The sequence below is a fragment of the Carcharhinus amblyrhynchos genome, chromosome 28 (assembly GCF_965287045.1).
Source record: "Carcharhinus amblyrhynchos chromosome 28, sCarAmb.v2.hapA, whole genome shotgun sequence".
NCBI lineage: Eukaryota > Metazoa > Chordata > Chondrichthyes > Carcharhiniformes > Carcharhinidae > Carcharhinus > Carcharhinus amblyrhynchos.
Genome location: NC_137351.1, coordinates 7,949,682 through 7,971,831, shown reverse-complemented (window position 1 = coordinate 7,971,831; position 22,150 = coordinate 7,949,682). Strand labels below are relative to the sequence as shown.

The following is a 22,150-nucleotide window of genomic DNA, read 5'->3' as shown; positions in this document are numbered from 1 at the left end:
CTGAGATTTTCCTGCACTCTTTCTATTTTTGTGCCATCCTTACCTGATCTAGCTTACATGTAGCTCCATACCAACAGCAATAGTGTTGACTCTAACTGTTCTGTGAAGTGACCACTCAGTTCAAGGGCAATTAGGGATGGGCAATAAATGGTGGTTCAGTCAGTGATGCCCGCAACCCATCAGTGAATAAAAGAAAATCACTCTACCATTGCCGGCCATGCCTTGAGCCTCCTGGGCCCTACACTCTGTAGTTCTCTCACCAAACATCTCCAGCCCTTGGACTCACTTCCTCCTGTAAGACATACTTTAAAGCCTATCTCTTTGACCAAGCGTTTGGACTTGATAGGCTGAATGGTCCCTTATTGTGTTGTCAGTGAATGTGACTCATCTGCCCATATATCTCCTAGCGTGGCATGGTGTCGTACTTCGTAATGGCCCTGTGAAGCACCTTGATATGTCTTGTTATGGCAAAGCAGTTATATAACTGCAAGTTGGCGTTGTAATAATTCTCAGTTAATTTCTGGACTCTTGTCATGTTTTCCTTGGCTCAGTAAGTTCACGTTTTATATTTTCTCTTTCCAACTCCCTTCACCCCTCCCCAGGTGTAACAGTGTGATCTTGGCTGATGAAATGGGTTTGGGCAAAACGATCCAAACCATCTCGTTCCTCTCAAACTTGTTCAATCAGCACCAACTCTATGGTCCCTTCCTACTCGTTGTCCCGCTGTCCACCCTTACCTCTTGGCAGCGAGAGTTCGAAATCTGGGAGCCCAATATGAATGTGGTGGTCTACATTGGTGATGTCATGAGCCGGAATACAGTGAGTACGGCACCTTACTTACCGATACTTGGGCGGGAGATCCGGGAATTTGAGGCTGTGTCAGATGCAGAAAATGCTTTGCAACTTGATCAGCGTCTGAGAAACTGGCTAATTAATGTCTTGATGGGATCATTTCTCAAAATATCTTATAGCAAACATAATTTGTTTTCTCCTGGACAGTGGTCTCATTGTTCCTTATGCTACAATTGTATAGGATGTTGGTGAGGCCACACCTGCAGTATTGTAGGGTGTCGAAATTTGCTGATGACACCAAGATAGGGGGAACGGCAAATTGTGCGGAGGGTGTGGAGAGTCTGCAGAAGGATCTAGATAGGCTGGGCGAATGGGCAAATGGAATTTAATGTTGGCAAGTGTGAGGTGGTCCACTTTGGTAGGAAGAATGGTAGGAAGGACTATTACTTACGGGGTGAAAAACTGCAGCAGGCGACGGTGCAGAGGGCCCCCGGGGTCCTTGTGCATGAGTCGCAAAAACCCAGCTTGCAGGTGCAGCAGGTGGTCAGGAAGGCGAATGGGATGCTGGCCTTCATAGCGAGGGGGATTGAATATAAAAGTAGGGAGGTCTTGCTGCGGCTGTATAGGGCATTGGTGAGGCCGCAGCTGGAGTACTGTGTGCAGTTTTGGGCACCGCACCTGCGCAAAGATATTTTGGCCTTGGAGGGAGTGCAGAGGAGGTTTACTAGGCTGATACCGGAGTTGAGGGGGTTGAGCTATGAGGAGAGGCTGAATAAACTGGGCTTGTACTCGTTAAGAGTTTAGAAGAATGAGGGGAGATCTCATTGAGACTTATAAGATGATGAATGGGATGGATAGGATAGAGGTGGAGAGACTCTTCCCGCTCAAAAAAGACAGTAGGACTAGGGGGCACAGCCTCAAGATAAAAGGGGGGCGGTTTAGAACGGAGTTGAGGAGGAACTTCTTCACTCAAAGGGTGGTGAATCTCTGGAATTCTCTGCCCGTTGAAGTGGTGGAGGCTGCCTCGCTAAATATTTTTAAGACGCGGGTTGATGGGTTTTTGATAAGAGAGGGGATTAAGGGTTATGGGGAGAAAGCGGGAAAGTGGAACTGAGCAGCGACAGATCAGCCATGATCTTATTGAATGGCAGGGCAGGCCCGAAGGGCTAGATGGCCTACTCCTGCTCCTATTTCTTATGTTCTTATGTATGCAGTTTTAGTGTCCTTATCTGAGGAAGGATGTCCTTGCTATAGAGGGAGTACAGCAAAGGTTTATCAGGCTGATTCCTGGGATGGCAGGTCTATCATATGAGGAGAGATTAAGTTGGTTAGGTTATATTCCCTGGAGTTTAGAATTGCGAAAGGGGATCTCATAGAAACTTATAACATTCTAACAGGATTAGACAGGCTAGATTCAGAAAGAGTGTTTCCAGTGACAGCAAAGTCCTGAACTAGGGTTCGTAGTTTGAGGATAAGGGGTAAAACCTTTTGAAATGTGGTGAGGAGAAATTTCTTCACCCAGAGGGTGGTGAATGTATAGGGTTCACTACCACCGAATGTACTTGAGGCCAAAACGTTGACATTAGGTAGAGCTCTTGGGACTAAAGGGATCAAGGGATATGTGGGGAAGGGATCAGGATATTGAATTCAATGATCGGCCAGGATTGAAATGAATGACGGAACAGGCTCAAAGCACCGAATGGCCTACTCCTGCTTCTAGTTTCTATGTTTAATACTTCAGCTCAGCCACATTTCCGTGCAACCTGGACATTATTCAGTTATCAGGCTGGAATGTGCTGGGATAATTGCCTGAATGGTATTACGTTTCTGAGCAACTATTCGAAAATAAGGACTGCGTAGTCGGACATAATTTTGTCCACGTTACCCACCCGATTTCCAAGGAGCTTTGAGATGAGATAACAGACTAGAACCTGGGTCCTTTCAGTTCTTTCTGGCTCTGTTACTCCCTACCTTATTTGGTTGAGTGATCAAGTTAACATTAGACATTCTTTGGTGGTGGAATCGACTGCAGAAGGAGGTCATTCGGCCCATTGTGTCTGCACTGACTCTCTGACAGATCATCACCACAACTAATCCTCCTAACTGACACCTATTTAACATGGCCAGTCTACCTAACCTGCACATCTTTGAACTGTGGGAGGAAACCGGAGCACTCAAGGAAACCCACGTAGACAAAAGGAGAACATGCAAACTCCACACAGATAGTGATCCTAGGCTAGAATTGTACCCAGGTCCCTGGCGTTGCAAGGCAGCAGTGCTAACCACTGTACCAACATGTCTGCAGTTATAAGATCTAATGGCTGAAGGTCATTCCCTATTAACTAATGTACTGTATAACTAGTATTTGGTTGGTGGGCACGCTTATACAAGGACTCTGGGCCAACTAATATTGCATGACCATTAGTGACTAATCACCTCAGGCACACCAGTAACTAAAATTTTCTGTTACAGATCCGGGAATATGACTGGATACACCCGGAGACAAAAAGGCTGAAGTTTAATGTATTGATAACGACATATGAAATTCTGCTGAAAGATAAGGTAATAAACTCCAGTAACTGGGAATTTGATGGCCTTGCAGTGAAACTGGGCAGGTAACCAAGGGAAATAAATTCAGAGGAAGCAATAGCAAAGAATATTTTCACTTGAAATAATTGTGAAGGTATGGAATGCTTTACCACAAATGGCTGTTGAGGCCCAATTGGTCGTGAGGTATTTGATTTAATAATTATTATTGTCACATGTATTAGCATGCAATGAAAAGTATTGTTTCTTGCACGCTATACAGACAAAGCATACCATTCATAGAGAAGAAAACGAAAGAGTGCAGAATGTAGTGTTACAGCCATAGCTAGGGTGTAGAGAAAGATCAACTTAATGCAAGGTAGGTCCATTCACAGAGCAGGTAAGAAGCTGTTCTTGAGTCAGTTGGTACGTGACCTCAGATTTTTGTATCTTTTTCCTGACCGAAGATGGTGAAAGAGACAATATCTGGGGTGCATGGGGTCCTTAATTATGCTGGCTGCTTTGTCGAGGCAGTGGGAAGTGTGGACAGAATCAATGAATGGGAGACTGGTTTGCGTGATGTTTAAGCCAGATTTAGATAAATGTTGGAAGAAGAAAGTAATCAAAGGGTTGGGGGACAAAGCAAAGTGCTGAGGGTAGAATAGAAAACTGCTCTACCACAAGGCCAATTGGATGAATGGCTTCTATTTGAGCTGCAAATTCTGTCATCAGTTATTACTGAGATTGTCTTTCCTTCCTGTCAGAATGTTTTGGGGAGCATAAACTGGGCTTTCCTGGGAGTGGACGAAGCTCATCGATTGAAGAATGATGACTCCCTCTTATACCGGACCCTGATTGACTTTAAGTCCAACCATCGGCTGCTGATAACTGGGACTCCGCTGCAGAACTCGCTGAAAGAGCTCTGGTCGCTCCTGCACTTTATCATGCCTGAAAAGTAAGCCAAATCTCTTAAGCAGAATCAAATATAGTCTTAAATTAAGGTTTACAACCATACTCTAAGACTATATGGTCTAAAAGCAATCAAATACTAGTTACATAGGACATTAGTCCTTACATAGGACATTAGACCACCTCCATCCCCGTTAACCTAGCTGCATTGATATACAGAACTATTCCACAGTTACCAGCTGCCTGCATCACCTGATGCATAACATGCATAACATGCATGCATGTTATTTTTTATTCATTCGTGTGATATGGGCGTCACTGGCTGGGCCAGCATTTATTGTCCATCCCTAGTTACCTGAGGGCAGTTGAGAGTCAACCACGTTGCTTGGCTCTGGAGTCACATATAGGCCACACCAGATATGGACGACAGATTTCCTTCTACAAAGGACGTTAGTGAACCAGATGGGTTTTTCCAACAATCGACAATGGTTTCATGGTCACCAGTAGATTTTTAATTCCAGATATTTTTTATTGAATTCAAATTCCACTATCTGCCATGGTGGGATTTGAACCCAGGTCCCAGAACGTTAGCTGAGTTTGTGGGTTAACGATCTAGCAATAATACCATTAGGCCATTGCCTCTTCTCAATGAGTCAATGTGGTTGACTCTTGAAATGGCCCAGCAAACCACTCAGTTCAAGACAATAAGGAATGGCCAGTAAATATGACGTCCACATCTTCTGAATGAATGAAGGGAAGTCGCGAGTGTGAGGCAAGGTGGATTGCTTACCCCTTTACCCAGATGCAATGTGATGTGATCATTTTTGCAAGGCGTGAGCACAATAAATGATGAGTATCCCTGGGATTCAAATTACACCCTAGAACTCTTCATTTTGCATTGTCTGGGAGATATTTGTAGGGTTACACAAAGAATGTTGGGAGCCTGTCACAGAGCTGACATGGACAGGATGAGGCCAGTGGCCACCTCTTGGGATTCCACAAGTCATTCAGCCCCCAGGACTTGCATCGCATAACGTGGGCCACCTCTCGCAAGTGTAGCGCTGAAGGAGTGCTGCCTGGCTGGTGGTGTGTGTGGACATTTTGTTTCTTTCCGATGCATTGAGACTCAACAGTTGATATCTGAATATTTTATTCTCCTCTAGGTTTGATGCCTGGGAGGACTTTGAAGAGGAACACGGGAAAGGGAGAGAAAATGGTTTCCAAAGTCTCCACAGGGTGCTGGAACCCTTCCTGTTGCGCAGAGTGAAGAAAGATGTTGAAAAATCACTTCCTGCCAAAGTTGAACAGATTCTGAGGGTGGAAATGTCAGCCTCACAGAAGCAGTATTATAAGTAAGATCTCAGTTGAGTTTGTGGGAATGGTTGGTGAGGGGTCGCCAATTGGTGGAATCCGAGCTCTGACGATCATTTTGCAAAATGTATTTTGTTTTTTTTCATCCCTACGCTCATATCTGCTTTACCAATTTTGCAGTTTCCACGTGCCAGTGGCACAGTGGTTTGCACTGCTGCCTCACAGCGCCAAGGACTCGGGTTCAATCCTGGCCTTGGGTGACTGTGTGGAGTTTGCACGTTCTCCCCGTGCCTGTGTGGTTTTTGTCCGGGTGCTCCAGTTTCCTCCCACGATTCAAAGATGTGCAGGTTAGATTAATTGGCCATGATAAATTGCCTCTTAGTGTACCAAGATGTGTAGGTTAGGGGGATTGGCAGGGTGAACACATGGGGTTACGGAGATAGGGCTTGGGTAAGATGCTCTGTCACTGAGTCGGTGCAGACTTGAATGGGTTCCTTCTGCACTCTAGGGATTCTGCTATCCATTCTGCTGACTTCAATGTAAACATTTAACTGCAAGAAGGCTATTGTACCCTGGAGGGTATCACAGACAAGCCAGATCCTGATTCATTCTTTATCCATATTCATGAGTGGAATAGCTTCTCCTTCCCTGAAACTTGGCATTGAGGACAACTGCTGCTGCTGAAACCAGTTAAATCGACAGCAAGGTGGCTGTGCAGGAATGGGAAGGAAAAGCACTTAACTGGTGCGAGTACAAAATTCATAGCATTAAGTGAGATGCGTGACCATACCAGGTAGGAGAAGATATCCAGGAGATGAGGAAGAGCCCGCGACAGAATAATCATGCATGAACTCTGGATGGAGTGCACTTGATACATTGGCTAGTTTTTTCCCTTGTAGCAGGGCTGGCTATGGTGAGGTTACAGTGTGTGGTGATGGGGAAACCAATGATGCAGTTTAATCAAGGCTGAGTGCGGAGTACTCATGATCTCTCTTGATGCAGATGGATATTGACACGAAATTACAAAGCGCTCACCAAGGGAACCAGGGGGTCTTCATCGAGCTTCCTCAACATTATGATGGAGCTGAAGAAATGCTGCAATCACTGTTACTTGGTCAAACAGTGCGAGGAGAATGAGAGTCTGACAAGCCAGGAAGTGTTGCAGGTGGGTGAAACCTTATTGTTCAGAAACCTTTGATACCAGGGTACTGAATCGCACGTAATACCTTTTAAAGGTGTCTCAGAAAAGTGAGCCTAAGCACGGGGCAATGTTGCTTGTTACGTTATCTTTGCATTTGCCCTCAGTGCTCCTGGTTATCACTCATCTGGAAGTATAGTCAACTACAGCAAATGTCACATTTCTTTCATTAAGAAATTGTTCTTTCCACTCCTGTTTTCTGGCAGACCCAAATACTTGTGTCTAACACTTGTTTCCTCCTCATCATCACTCCTATCCAGCCAATCCCTCCACCATAGAACATTGCTGAGACCTCATTTACCTCTCCTATATTATGCACAGTTTTGGTCCCCTTATCTAAGCAAGGATAGATTTACCACAAAAACAGAGGTTTGCCAGATCAACCTTTAGGGTAGCGTGTTTTTTTATAGGGAGAGATTGAGATTAGAGTTGTAGAGTTTTACAGCATATTTAGGGCCCTTCAGCCCATCACGTCTGTGCCGGCCATCAAACACCTATATATTCTAATCCCATTTTCCAGCACTTGGTCCATGACCTTGTATGCTATAGTTTGAGTCTGTATTCCCTGGAGTTTTGAAGGATGAGTGGTGACTTCATTGAAACTTACAAAAATTCTTAAGACTATGACAGTGTGAATGTAGGGAAAGATGATTCCCCTGGCTGGTGAGTCTCAGACTGGGGAGATGCATCTCAGGTTAAGGGCCAGGCCATTTAAGACAAGAGTTAAGGAGGAATTCCTTCACTCAGCATAATGAATTTTCAGAATTCTGTACCCTAGGTGGCATGGAATCGTGAGCATGTTCAAGACAGTAGTAGATTTCTGGAAACTAATGGCATTGAGCGATATGGAGATAGTGACTGTGTGGAATTTGCACGTTCTCCCCATATCTTTGTGGGCTTCCTCTAGTACTCCAGTTTCCTCCCAAAGTCCAAAGATGTGCGGGTTAGATTGATTGACCATGCTAAATTGCCCCCTAGTGTTGTGGGATTAGCTGGGTAAATAAGTAGGGTTTTGGAATAAGGCCTGGGTGGGTTTGTTGTTGGCGTAAGCTTGATGAGCCAACTTGCCTCATCCTGAACTGTAGGGATTCTATGATTCTGAGAGTGCGGGAAAATGATGTTGAGGTCGAAGTTCAGTCATGACCGCGTTGAATGGGCCAAATGGCCTTCTCTTGTTATTATGTTCCTAGGACAGTCCTGTCTTTGATTCTCTCTGTGTCTGCCCTGGCTCAGCCAATAGCACTTGAGCTGAAAAAGATCCAAGTGCACACCACAATGCAGTACTGAGGGAGTGCAGCAGTATTGGAAGTGTTACCTTTGTTAAACATAGGCTCCCTGCCCTCCCAAGGTAGAAGTATTGGCACTATTTTGAACATGGGCGAAGGGAGTTACTCCCAGTGCACTTCTTAATCAACATAACAAAACAGGTTATCTGGTCATATACACGTTGCTGTTTGTGGGAGTTTGCAATATGCAAATTGGATACCACATGTCTTACATTATAACAGTGACTGCACTTCAGAAGTATTTAATTGTCTGTAAAATGCTTTGAGACTAGCCTGAGATTGTGAAAGATGCTGTATAAATACAGGTTTTTTCATTCCACATTCTTCAGTGGTTTCTAATTATTATTCCTCTCCCCCGTTTCCCTTTCCTATGTAATCCCAAGGGACCTAGCCATGGTAAAATGAAACCACATTTTGCTGGCCTTGAATTGAAAGAATGAAAAAAAGCAGTCTGTATCCTGTTAGGGGCAACGAGGGTGATAGATGCTCAAAGGCACAGGCAGAGGTACTTTATGCACATTCTGCCAATGTCTACATGAGTTTCCTTTGGGTGCTGCAGTTCCCTCCCACAGTCCAGAGGTGTGCAAAATGCATTACAGCATCATCTCCGCTACCTCGTTCTTTCCCAGGTTTCTAGAACTAGGTGTTCACTTTTTAGAAATAAGGCGTTGCTCATTCAAGAGATCAGGAAAAGTGTTTTCTCTGAGGTTTGTGAGTCTCTCGAACTCTTTTCCTGAAAGGTTAGTGGAAGCAGAGTCTTTGAATACCTTCAAGGCAGAGCTGGATAGATCCTTCATTATCAATGGGGTGAGGGGTTATCGGGATTGGCAGGAATGGGGTTGCGGCTACAATCAGACCAGCTTCGATCTTAACAAATTGCAGAGCAGGTTCAAGGGGCTGAGTGGCCTTCTCATCCTAATTCATGTGGTTCAGTGCTCTGAAACTCCAGCTCTCTAATTCTGCTCATTCTCCTCCAATCACAGACTTCTAAAAGCCAGGTTTGGGTCTCTTTGGACTGCAGATTCTGGTTTATGTGATTTTTTTTTACCTTTTGAATGTTAGCCTACTTCTCATCAAAAAAAAAATCAGAAGTATTCAGTATACGATGGTTGTATTAAACTGCAAGAGGATACCGGCATGACTAGCTAACTTCAAATGGATTAGTCAGAGATTGTCTTGATGGCAAGGTAATACAATGAGGAAGCTTTAAATCACAATGGTGGTTTATGAATCAACAGCGCAAAACAATACACATAGGCTCAACACTCTTACACTTGCCCTTCTGGCTTGCGATGAGTATTTCTCCTCCCCAGACCAGGAGTCTACCACTCCACAGGTCAAACTTTGCGCGCACTGCTCAGATATGTACCAGGTAGGTCATATACCCACAAACAGCCACCCCCCCTCCCCTCCCCGCCCCCTTAAAGGAACCATGCTGTCGCAATGTCATTTGATTTTCTTTATAAATTTCTATAAATATCAATAAAATATTGAATGGAGTGGATAGTCAGAGTCTTTTTTCCAGAGAATTACTCAGGCACATAGGTTGAGGGGGAGGAAGTTTAGAAGAAACGTTAAGGGGCAAGTTTTTCACACACACAGGGTGATGAATGTCTGAAATGCACAGGCGGAGGAGGTGGTGGAAGCAGATTCTGTAACAATGTTCAAGAGGCATCTGGATCGATACGTGAATAGGCAGGGAATAGAACAAGATGGACCATGTAAAGGCAAGAAGATGTTAGAGTAGTATCTGTGTTGGCACAGACTTAGTGGGCTGAAGGGCCTGTCCCTGTGCAGTACTGTTATTTGTTCTATTTCGTTTACAGCAACTGAGGGTTATGGCATGAAGGCCGGTAGGTGGGGCGGAGAGGCCAATCAATTATGATACAATTAAATGGCAGACCATTTCTTGTGGATCAGTGAGCTTTTGCTGTTTCTGTCTAGTTGGGGGTGAAAACTTTCTCAATACTCTTAAAAGCTCATAAGCTTTGTCTTCGTAATAAAATGTTTAAAGAAGGGTGACACTTAGTACCTGCACACTCTTCTTTCCCACCCCCACTCTATTGAATGGGTGTAGGAAATATTGAAGTTATCAGTTTCTCAACACCTGGATTTTTTTGTCTGCCATAGAATCTGATCAGGAGCAGTGGCAAGCTGATCCTGCTGGATAAACTGATGACCAGGCTTCGCGAGAGGGGAAACCGAGTGCTCATCTTCTCTCAGATGGTCCGAATGTTGGATATCCTTGCCGAGTATCTGACCATTAAACACTACCCATTCCAGGTGAGCTTGGTGGAGGATTAAGGAATGTTCATGAGATATTGAGTCATTTAAGAGTTTGAGAAGCCGATTTAGAATTGTGTTACTTCTGGGAAGTAAAACTTTTCCAGAATTTTTGTTTTCCATTTTGCAATTCACTTGTGAATGTTCGTCTTGACCCTCAAGTTGAGGGATGATGTTGAAGGGGAATGGAATGCTTGGCATGGGATTTTATGGTCACACCGGCCCCGAGACTGGAAATTCCCACCCAAGGTCAATGGACCTTTTAATACTCTCAAATTGTCCGTCCTACCGGAATGACTCCCTCCCAAATCCTTGTTCCCAAGCAAAAGCCTCCTGCTGGCTTGTCAGGTGTGTAAGTGGCACAAGATGCAGTAGACCTTCTCTAAAAGAGGCTCTTTGACCCCTGGGTCAATACCAGTATGCCAGGTATCTATCAAGAGTCATATGCTCCCTCATCTCTGCCATGTTACTGTGCTTCTGGTCGACATCAGAAGATCATTTTTGCAATTAGGGTACTTTTCCATTTGCTGCACCAGCTATCCTGGGAGTTTAGAATTGAATAAGAAGGTAGAACTTGGACATATATCCCTGGATGACTGGGAAGTGCTCTGCAGGCACTGATGTTCTTTTGAAGTGTAGTGACCATTGTAATGGAGGAATCAAGCAGCCATAGTGGCACACAGGCATCTCCCACAAATATAGTGTTCTGTATGATGTGGGGTCCCCACTTGGACATCAGCGTTCTGTGACACTGCCATGCTTGCATGTGTACCTTTTTAAAATTGCAGGTTTCTCTCTCTATACCTGCAGTTGTGTTCTCGGATAAAAGTTTGCTTTTCACCCTGACTTTCTGACAAGCAACAGGAGATTTTTGCTGGTGCCCTGGAGGGACTCCACTGATTATTATTGATTCAAGTCCAAAACAGTTATTGATTTAATGCCGTGTTCCAATTACTGTCTTGCTTTCTCCACTTGAGTTAACCTCCCTTCCTCATTAACATGAGGCTGTCCTCTCTGCGAGTGATACTTCAGCTAGTGTGGGACCACTGGGAGGTGGACTCAAACTGCTGAAGCTCATTCCACCTTGGGAATCTTGCAGAAAAGCCTTGCGTCCCATTAGTCTGGACTGATTTGAACTTAGGCCACAAAGACAAAAGGTCCAAAGGTGAGCTCGCCTGCCACCTCATTCCCTCTTTGATGACATTTGTGATTGCAGGTTTTTGGCGAATACCAGTGGGCAACAAAAACCATATCATTGGCTAAATTTGGTTGATATCTATGTGGCTGGTCCAGCAACCTGTCTGTATGAGATTGCTCAATGACGCACACCCTTCAGTAGCTGATGACTAAGCACTGTCCCTTAAAGCAGGATTATTTTTGGACTGAGTAAGAGAATAAAAATAGATGAGAAATCTGCACTTCAGAGTTCAACCAAGCGTACGGTTAAGATGTTTCTTGTCTTATCCCATTGCAGCGTTTAGATGGATCTATAAAAGGGGAATTAAGAAAACAGGCTTTGGACCACTTCAATGCAGAAGGATCTGAGGTGAGAAAATGTTGATTTCAACCCCTGCTGATAACAGATCTACAACTCCTCCCTAAAAAAAACAGTGACATCATTTAAAAATTATGTAGTGAACTATTGGTTGTTCTGGGTTGTTTATCAACCCTCGTTTGTCCTGGGATTGTTCTGTAAACCATAGCTCATCCTAGAATTGTTGAGTAAACCCCTGCTCATACAGACATGCTGTAGTAAACCTACTCATTACGGAATTGTTCTGTAATCCCGCACTCTTTCTGAAATCGCTCACTAAAGCGTGGTCCTAAGTTAGAGACTCAGTTCTTGCCTGAATCTTTCATTCCTGCCCATTTTCTTAAATTTCCCTCCTGCTTTAATCTTATAATTTATAACGCACAAGACCGGATCTTAGGAATTTACGACGAGCGTCACTTCCATTGCGCAGTCTAGCATTCGAGTTTATCTTGTCTTAAGTGGTTTTTCATAGCTACTTCTGATCAGAAAGTGTTATTCTGCAGGGATTTCACTTGGATTTGTGGAATGGGGTGGGTTGCCAGCAATATTTTTCAGTGGTGTGTGCTTGTGCTTAGTTCTGCGTGGGTCTGGTTGACAGGCAGGTCAGTACATGCAGTTCTTGCTTTGAGTGTCGAATTCACAGGAAGGAAACTTGAGTCGGGGGTTGTTGGCTTACTGGTGGTCAGCCTGGCACAGTCTCAATTTGTAGGACGTAGCATTCGCATTGGCTTCCTGCTACTTTCATTTGCTGTATTGCTTTTCCTTCTGGGAGACTCTTAAATAAAAAAAAATCCGAGAATTATTTTATTTAAATTCTGACCTTGTCTTTTGGGGTGGCACAGTGGTTAGCACTGCTGCTTCACAGTGCCAGACCCAGGTTCAATTCTCAGCTTGGGTCACTGTTCGTGCAGAGTCTGCACATTCTCTCCATGACTGTGTGGGTTTCCTCTGGGTGCTCCAGTTTCCTTCCACAGTCCAAACGAGTGCAGGTTAGGTGCATTGGCCGAGCTAAATTCTCCCTCACTGTGCCTTGCCAGAGTGTGGCGACTAGGGGATTTTCATTAACTGCATTACAGTGTTTGTGTAAGCTTACTTGTGACTAATAAATACATTTTAAAAGCAATAATCCTGACTCTGCTGTTCCCTATCAAATTTCCTCACTTGTTCCCTTTATGATTGAAGAAGACCCACCCCCCGCCACCACCCACACACATGCACCTACACCTTCTGTGTGTCACTGACCAGAGGGCACTTTGTCAACCCCTGATCTGATATGTTCTTTCCCAGTTTTCTCGAATTTGTGAATTCCTCACCTCCCCCTTGGGTGGCATAGTGGCTTTCACTGCTGCTTCATGGCGCCAGGGATCTGGGTTCAAATCTAGCCTTGGATGACAGTGTGGAGTTTGCATGTGACTGTGAAAGTTTCCTCCCACACTCCAAAGATGTGTGGGTTAGGCTAAATTCTCCCTTAGTGTCAGGGGGATCAGCGAGGTAAATATGGGGGTTACAGGGATAGGGCCTGAATGGGATTGTTGGGGTGCAATACAGGCCGAATGGCCCCTTGTTGCACTGTAGGAATTTTATGCTTTCCTGCAGGATTTGTAATAAGACACCTGATTAACACCTTATTCAGTTTCCACATAGCCTCTCCTGCTTTTCAATCTGAACAGTGTTCAGTACTGATGGACCTTGGGCCTTCCACCAGCTTCTCAATAGAAGAAAGCTCCAAGCACGATGAGCCCTTGGACCTCTAGAATTGTAGAATGTTACATCACAAAACAAGGCTATTCAGCCCATTGAACCTGTGTCGCTTTTGGAAGGGGTTGTCCAATTAGTTGTGTTTCCCATAGCCTTGCAAATTTTCTCATCTTATCCAGTAGGCTTTTGGAAATTACTGTTGAGCTGTGTTGCAGCACTCTTTCCGTCATGTATTTCAGCTCATAACTGTTGCATTCTTTAGTGTGGGCTGATTTCCTGATTGTTTTCCTCTTCTGTCTCCAGGACTTCTGCTTCCTCCTTTCGACAAGAGCAGGGGGCCTTGGGATTAACTTGGCCTCTGCTGACACTGTGATCATCTTCGACTCTGACTGGAATCCTCAGAACGACTTGCAGGCCCAGGCTCGAGCTCATAGGATAGGCCAGAAAAAGCAGGTCAGTGTGCCTGCTGGGCTTCAACGAGATTGAAGTGATGACCGCTTCCACTCTGCACGGCTGGAGATGGAGCCATTTTTTCTTGAATTGTTTGCATTTACAAGCTTCTTGACCCAACTGTTTTTCTTCAGTTTAAAGTAATGAAGAAAACGAAAATGCCATATATTTGCTTTGTCAAATTCAGAAAGTTGTCTTGAGATTAAAATTCCCATCTTTAATCATTGGGACTTCGGAAAACACTCCAACCCTCAAGCATATCACTGCTCTGCCTGACCTGTTTTGGGGGGAAAATAGAACCCCCACGGTGCATAAAGAGATCATTTGGCCCATTGATGCTGCACTGACAACAATCCTACCCATGTCCCACCCCTGTGACCTCACATATTTGCCCTGCTAATCTCCCTGACACTAAGGGGCAATTAGCATGGCCAGTCCACCTAACCGGCGTATCTTCCCTAGAATCATAGAAACCCTACAGTGCAGAAGGAGGCCATTCAGCCCATTGAGTCAGCACTGACAACAATCCCACCTAGGCCCTATCCCTGTAACTCCACATATTTGCCCTGCCAATCTCCCTGACACTAAGGGGCAATTTATCATGGCCACTCTACCTAAACTGCAAATCCTTGGATTGCGGAAGGAAACCGAAGCACCCGAGGAAACCCATGAGGCTAGAATTGAACCCAGTTCCCTGATTCTGAGAGGCAGCAGTGCTAACCACTGTGCTTCATACCACCCCTAGAGTAATATCTTTCTTCCTTATTTCTGTTCAGCGGGTTGTTACAAGGGGAGATGTGGGTGTAAAATTGTTTTTTATTTGAATGAACACCACCAACAACAATCCCACCCAGGTCCTATCCCCATAACCCATCAGGGACAGCACAGTGGCAAAGTGGTTAGCACCACTGCTTCACTGTGCTGAGGACCCGGGTTTGATTCCTGGCTTGGTCATTTCGTGCCAAGCCTGCACGTTCTCCCTGTACCTGCGTGGGTTTCTTGTGGGTGCTCCGGTTTCCTCTGACAGTCTGAAAGAGGTGCTGGTTAGGTGCATTGGCCGTGCTAAATTCTCCCTCAGTGTCCCTGAACAAGCGCCAGAGTGTGATGATGAGGGGGTTTTCACAGTGACTTCATTGCCATGTCGATGTAAACCGACCTGTGACACTAATAAATAAACTTTAAAAATTGAAACTTTATTTACCCTGCTAGTCACCCTGACACTCAGTGAAACAAAACCAAACTACTCCCAATGCTAGGCACTTGAAAAATTGAAAAGAAAAGGCTGGAAATACTCAGCATATCTGGCAGCATCTGCAGAGTTAACGCTTCAGGTTAAAGACCTTTCTTCGCAGCACTGAAACATAAATTCCTGCCAGAATTCTCCCATCTTGCCCACCACTGGAATTCTGGCCGGAGTGGGAAGTGCGGACCATGTAAAGGTCCGTTGAAATCGGGCGGAAATCTCCGGTTTTCAAGCGAATGTGGCCAGAGAATCCCGCCCTCTGTTTCTGATTCCAGAAGCTGCCAAACCTGCTGATTACCTCCAGAATATTCTGGCTTTTGTGCCGACAATTTGCCACCTAGGCTTGCACACAGACACTAGAGACTAAATTCATAACCTGATTCATGCAAGGGTCAGGTTTCTCTATTATAAAAGGGCAAAGAAACAGAATTCATTTTGATATTAGGCTCTGACGTTCACCTTTATTTGTTAAAACAGACAACATAAACTCAAACACACCAGCGCATGCACAACCTTCCTACACTGGATGGTGACTAAGAGCTGGATGTCTGGCTGTTTTTTCCCCTCTTGCGCACAGAGGTTGTAAAATTACGAATATCGTAGCCGTCTGCAGCTTTGACTTGTTTACACTGTTTCAATTTTGATATTTTAGGTGAATATTTACCGCCTGGTCACAAAGGGGACTGTGGAAGAGGACATAATTGAACGTGCCAAGAAAAAGATGGTCCTGGATCATCTTGTGATCCAAAGAATGGACACTACAGGGCGGACAGTGCTGGACAACTCAGCTCGTCCATCACAGTAAGCAACCTCAAAGCTCTTTCCTCTCCCCTTTCTGCTTTGCTTCCTCCCACACACCATCATCAGAAATTTGCTCCTCATCCTGTTCATGGATCCCAGGTGCTGATGGCCTTCAGCCCAAGGGAGTTGCAGGTGGCAGGATGGCCAGAGAGACCATGAAGGTTCCAGGCTGGTTCCTTGCTTCTCTCAGTTGATATCACAGCAGAGTCTTAAATTGACTCCAACAAATGAAGTGTTGGGAAAGACTCAAGAAAGTTGTGTGGAGCTCACTTCCCCAGCAAACGATGGAACCAGGGTCGCTGAATATTTTTAAGGCTAGTTAGATAGATTCTTAATTGACAAGGGAGTCAAAAGCTATCGTGGTAGGAAAGAAAGTAGAGTTGAGGCCACAGTCAGATCAGCCACAATCTTATTAAATGGTGGAACAAGCTCAAAGAGCTGAATGGCCTGCTCCTCTTTGTAAGTCTTATATGTACATACTGATCTCTTGACAGATGCTGGATAGATCACAGTTTCTCAAAAACCATTGTCAGTCAAGGAGCCACTGTCTTGAGGAAAATGCATGTGTTTCAAGTTCAATATGTCTCATAACTGACTATTAATGCAATGATGTGGAGGTGCTGGCATTGGACTGGGGTGGGCACACTAAGAGGCCTCTCAATGACAGGTTAAAGTCCAACAAGTTTATTTGGAATTACGAGCTTTTGGAGCACTGTTCCTTCACCAACTCACCTGAGGAAGGAGCAGTGCACCGAAAGCTCGTGATTCCAAATAAATCTGATTATTTATTTGGAATAAACAAATGCCAAATTTATTTTTGGAAATAAATTTTTCAATTTATTGGGAAAAAATTAACCTGGTGTTGCGAAACTTCTCTCTCTTAATGCGAGAATCACGCTGTTACACTGATATTTGAAGTGGCTCATGATTGTGTTTCTAGCTCAACACCGTTCAACAAGGAAGAACTTACAGCAATTTTAAAGTTTGGAGCCGAGGAACTCTTCAAAGAGCCGGAGGGCGAGGAGTCGGAGCCACAGGTACTGCAGAATCTAGGCTTGGTCAATATTCCCAAAAATCCAGCAGAATTCTGCAGCATTAGCCTTTAGTTTTGATGTTATAATCTCATTTATTGGCAAGTCACCAAAGTGAAATTGGCATTCATTTTCACATTAGTCAAAATGCATCCATGTTTATTTCCTAATCAGAGGTGCTGGAAATCATACAACGGGCTTTGATTGAATAAATAAGGAAAAACTTTTTCCAGTGGCAAGAGGATTAGTAACCAGAGGACACTGATTTAAGATAATTGATGAAAGAACCAGACAGATGATGTAAGATCTTTTTAAGCTACAGATGATCTGGAATGCACTTTCTGAAAGGACAGTGGAAGCAGATTCCACCGTAACTTATACAAAGGAATTGGATGGATTGGAAAATACTGCGGAGCTGTGGGGAAAGATTGGGGTAGTGGGATCAAATGGATAGTTCCTTGAAAGGCTCAGCTATGATGGGCAGAATGATCCCTAGCATTGTATAATCCTACACGCTAAGAGGTTGTTTCCCCTTGTTGGAGAGTCTAGGACCAGAGGGCATAATCTCAGAGTAAGGGATCACCTACTTAAGACAGAGATGAGGAAGAATTTCTTCTCTCAAGGGGGTAATGTATCTGTCAAATTTTTTACCACAGAGGGCTGTAGAGGCTAGGTCGTTAAGTATATTCAAGGCTGAGATGGCCAGATTTTTAACCAGTTGGAACCCGAGGGTTATGGGGGTAAGGTGGGAAAGTGGAGTTGATGATTATCATGTCAGGTCAGTTGCTTTCCTGCAGGATGCTGGTAAAGGTGCTAAAATTGGTTCTTTACATCCCTGGACTGGGTTCGGGCGGGGGGAGGGGGCAGGAGAGTGGTAGAGCAAGTGAGAGTCAGAGTTCCTGTTCCCGGTTGCTATCCATGGACTTAAGGAAGTGCATTTGTGGGGATGTTGTGGGAGACAGGACAGGACCAGGTTCATAGGATCATAGATAGCCTGCAGTGCAGAAGGAGGCATTTGGTCCATTGAGCAAATCTCACCCAGGCCCTATCTCTGCAACCCCACATATTTGCCCTGCTAATCCCCTGACACTAAAGGCAATTTAGCGTGGCCAGTCAGCCTAACCTGCACATCTTTGGACTGTGGGAGGACACTGGGGCACCTGGCGGAAACCCACGGGGAGAATGTGTAAACTCCGTTCTGTCACCCAAGGCAAGAATTGAACCCAGGTCTCTGGCACGGTGAGAACCACTGTGCCACCTTGCCAACTTGCTGAAGCTCATTGTCACAGTGCACAGATGAAAACAGTTGCAACCAAATACCTCGTGTCCGTAAACCCCCAATCAGTGTCATCAGGGACGGATGGGAAATTTATTTTCAAACACATCCTCTTGTGTTTGATTTGCGGTATCAGTGATTGGCTAGTAAAAATACATCTCCAATTTCAGGAAATGGACATTGAAGAGATCCTACGCCTGGCAGAGACGAGAGAGAATGAACAGTCTGTGAGTCCAACAGATGAACTGCTGTCCCAGTTCAAGGTGAAGTACCGTGTGCTGGTGTGTTGATGTTGCATGTCAGGTAGTTTCACAAATGTTTCCAGCCTTTGTTCTGTCTGTTGTGAGTTAGCACTAAGAGGTGGCATCATGTTGTGATGGGGTGGGCACCACTACCTGTGCTAACTGAGAAGCGTAACCTCGGCTGTTCCTTGTCACCTGTTTCAGGTAGCGAACTTTACCACCATGGAGGAGAACGAGCCTGAAGTGGATGAGAAGCAGATTAAGGAATGGGATGATATCATCCCAGAGGATCAGTGGAAAAAGATTGAGGAAGAGGCACGGCAGAAAGAGCTGGAAGAAATCTACATGCTTCCAAGGAGCAGAAGTTCAACTAAAAAGGTAAAGTGCGTCCCTTGGGAGAGTGTGAACACTTATCAGGTATCTCTTATTCTCTAGAAACATAAAAGATAGGAGCAGGAGGAGGCCATTTGGCCCTTTTAACCTGTTCATCATAATCGTCCAATTCAATAGCCTAATCTCGCTTTCTCTCCTTAATCTTCGATCCCATTTGCCCCAAAAACTATATCTAGCTGCCTGTTGAATACATCAATGTTTTGGCATCAACTACTTCTTGTGATAATGAATTCCACAGGATTACCATTCTTTGGGTGAAGAAATGTCTTCTCATCTCCATCGTAAATGGTCTACCCTGAATCTTCAGACACTGACCCCTGGTTATGGGCTCCCCGACCATCGGGGACATCCTCCCTGCATCTACCCTGTCTAGCCATATTAGAATTTTATAAATCGCTATGAGATCCCTTTCATTCATCTGAACTCCAGCGAAAACAATCCTAACCTAGTCAACCTCTCCTCAAGTCAGTCCCGCCATCTGCAGAATCAGCTTGGTAAACCTTCACAGCATTTCCTCCTTCCTCAGGAAAGGAGGCCAAAACTGCACACACTATTCTTGGTGTGGCCTCATCAAGGCCCTGTATATTTGCAACACCACACCTCTGCTCCTGTACTCGAAACCCCTCACTCTGAAGGCCAATATATCATTTGCCACCTTTACCATCTGCTGCACCTATACACTTACCTTCAGCAACTGGTGCACAAAGACACCCAGGTCCTGCTGCAGGAGAAGACTGAAACCTTTAGTAGTGTTCTGTTAAGTGTTTCTCCTTTTCATTTTGGTCTTGCTACCCACACATCTGGAATGTGAATGTAGAATCAACACTTGATTAGAAACTTGAGCAAATTAGAACAGCTGGGAAGCTGAGCAATGGGCAATTTCCTTCCCTTCATTGTATCATTATTGTGTTTAACTGTACACATGGAGGGGGCTTTTGCTTGAGCACATCTAAAGAGATACTTATTGAACCTGTGGTGTGTTTGAGTTGGGAAGTGCACGTGTGCAATGTTTCTTTATAAATAGAAACCTAGGAAATTCGAGTAGGACATTTAACCCTTTGAACTTGCTCTGCCATTAACTAGATCATATCTGCTCATTTACTTCACCTCGTTATCTCCGTATCCCTTAATATCTAGAAATTTATTGTTCTCTGTCTTGATTATACAAAATGACAGCGTCCACAGACTTCTGGGTAAAAAATTCCAAAGATTGACCACCCTTTTGAACGAAGACATTCCCCCGCAACTCAGTCTTCAATGGCTTATCTCATATTTCAGACCATGCCCCCAGTTCTAGATTCCACCCCCAAAAAAAACCGAAGGAAACATCCTTTCTTCATCTACCCTTTCTACCCCTGTAAGAATTTTGTATGTTTCAATTAGATCACACCTTATAGGTCAACCCCGCCATCTCAGGAATCGGTCCAGTGAATCTTTCTTGAACGCCTTCATAATAAAGGTATCCTTTATAGGAGACCAGAATTGCACACACTACTCCAGGCATGGCCTCACCAAGGCTACGTACAATAGCAGCAAGATTTTCTTACACTAGACTCAAATCTTTGTGCAATAAAGACCAACATGCCATTTGTCATCTTAATTGCTTGCTGCTCCTGCATTAATTTTCAGTAACTTATGAACAAGAACACCCAGGTCGCTTTGAACATTAATACTTCCCGATCTCACCATTTGAGAAATACTCTGCCTTTCTGATCTGGGAGTGTTTGATGCTGTTACTGGGTGTGTGTAATAAAAAATGTTCCGTTGATGAGAGCACTCTTCTTCCAGTGATATTTTTAGAGAAGATGTCGAACTTCACATCAGACTTTAAACAAGCAAAACTCTTTATTGTGAGAGGTTTCCAGTGACAGACATGGTACAGTCCTTCAGCTGGCCTCTTTCTAACATATTTGAAAGTGAAACTGGTTATAGTTCCTGATAACCTCAGAGGTGAAATCTCTTCCATTGCTCTCTACAGATCAGTGAAGTCCCACGTGGGACCCGCAATCTATGCTAAGGTGGCTGACGCCCAATTGTATTGGAGTTACAATTGGCTGCACCACCCCTTGAGTCTCCTGGGTAAATTGGACCATGTTCCACTTTTTGATCAATCTTCCATTGTTCCCTTTAGACTCTATGTGTGCATGCTGTGTGAAGACAGTCAGCCTTCCCCATGACATCTCTGTAGTTGATGAATCTGCTTTCTCTCTCTGTCACTCAGAGAGTGTCGTACTGAATCATAGAATCCTTACAGTGCAGAAGAACCCCCTTGCTAATTCCCCTAACCTACACACCTTGGGACACCAAGAGATAATTTAGCATGACCAATCCACCGAACCTGCACATCAGTGAGAGGAAACCAGAGAAACCCACACAGACGGGTGGCACAGTGGTTAGCAGTGCTGCCTCATAGCGCCAGGAACCAGCTTCACTTTGGCCTCGGATACTGGCTTTGTGGAGTTTGCATGTTTTCTGTGTGGGTTTCCTCTGAGCCCTCCGGTTTCTTCCCACTATCTGAAGATGTGCAGATTAGATGGATTGGCCATGCTCAGTTGCCGCTTACTGTAAGGGGACCAGCAGGGTGAAGTGTGGAGTTACAGGGATAAGGTCTGGGTGGGATTGTTTTCGGTCCATACTATACAGACAAAGTATACCATACGTAGGGAAGGAAAGGAGAGGGTGCATATGGTCCATATGGCCTCTTCGTCACTGCAGGGATTGTATGATCCTATGACATGTGGAGAACATGCAAACTCCACACGGAGTCACCTAAACCTGGAATTGAATCTGGGTGCCTGGTGCTGTGAGGCAGCAGTGCTAATTACTGTGCCACCCTGAAGGGATGTCTCTGACTCTAAAACTGCGCGAAGAAGTTGGCACCTTCAGAAAGGGAAAGGAGCAAAAGCAGCTGGTGTCTAACATAACGTTGCTGATGGTTTTAGGCTCAGCCAAATGGCAGCGATTCGGATGCTGGATCGCGGCGACGGCGGCAGAGATCATCCGGGTCAGAGAGTGAAACGGAAGAAAGTGATGACGAGGAGAAGCGACCCAAGCGGCGAGGCCGTCCCCGGACAGTCCGGAGAGACATGGTGGACGGTTTCACAGATGCTGAAATCAGGAGGTAGGTGGTGGTGTTGCAGTATACAAAGCCAGCAATGACCATCCTTCCAGATGTGT

The 22,150-nt window shown here is 44.8% G+C and overlaps 1 protein-coding gene across 3 annotated transcripts in view; it reads left to right on the top strand.

Annotated features, from left to right (window-relative positions):
- chd2 (chromodomain helicase DNA binding protein 2) overlaps positions 1 to 22,150 on the top strand; it is a 108,395-nt gene that overhangs the window by 61,518 nt on the left and 24,727 nt on the right. For all 3 annotated transcript variants that reach the window (XM_080214241.1, XM_080214240.1, XM_080214242.1), the window contains 13 exons: positions 603 to 819; positions 3,265 to 3,354; positions 4,083 to 4,273; positions 5,391 to 5,579; positions 6,541 to 6,703; positions 10,153 to 10,305; positions 11,780 to 11,851; positions 13,841 to 13,990; positions 15,883 to 16,031; positions 16,972 to 17,068; positions 18,509 to 18,601; positions 18,785 to 18,958; positions 21,916 to 22,094. In XM_080214241.1, the coding sequence (XP_080070367.1) occupies positions 603 to 819; positions 3,265 to 3,354; positions 4,083 to 4,273; positions 5,391 to 5,579; positions 6,541 to 6,703; positions 10,153 to 10,305; positions 11,780 to 11,851; positions 13,841 to 13,990; positions 15,883 to 16,031; positions 16,972 to 17,068; positions 18,509 to 18,601; positions 18,785 to 18,958; positions 21,916 to 22,094 (1,917 nt within the window). The remainder of the gene's footprint in view (positions 1 to 602; positions 820 to 3,264; positions 3,355 to 4,082; positions 4,274 to 5,390; positions 5,580 to 6,540; positions 6,704 to 10,152; positions 10,306 to 11,779; positions 11,852 to 13,840; positions 13,991 to 15,882; positions 16,032 to 16,971; positions 17,069 to 18,508; positions 18,602 to 18,784; positions 18,959 to 21,915; positions 22,095 to 22,150) is intronic.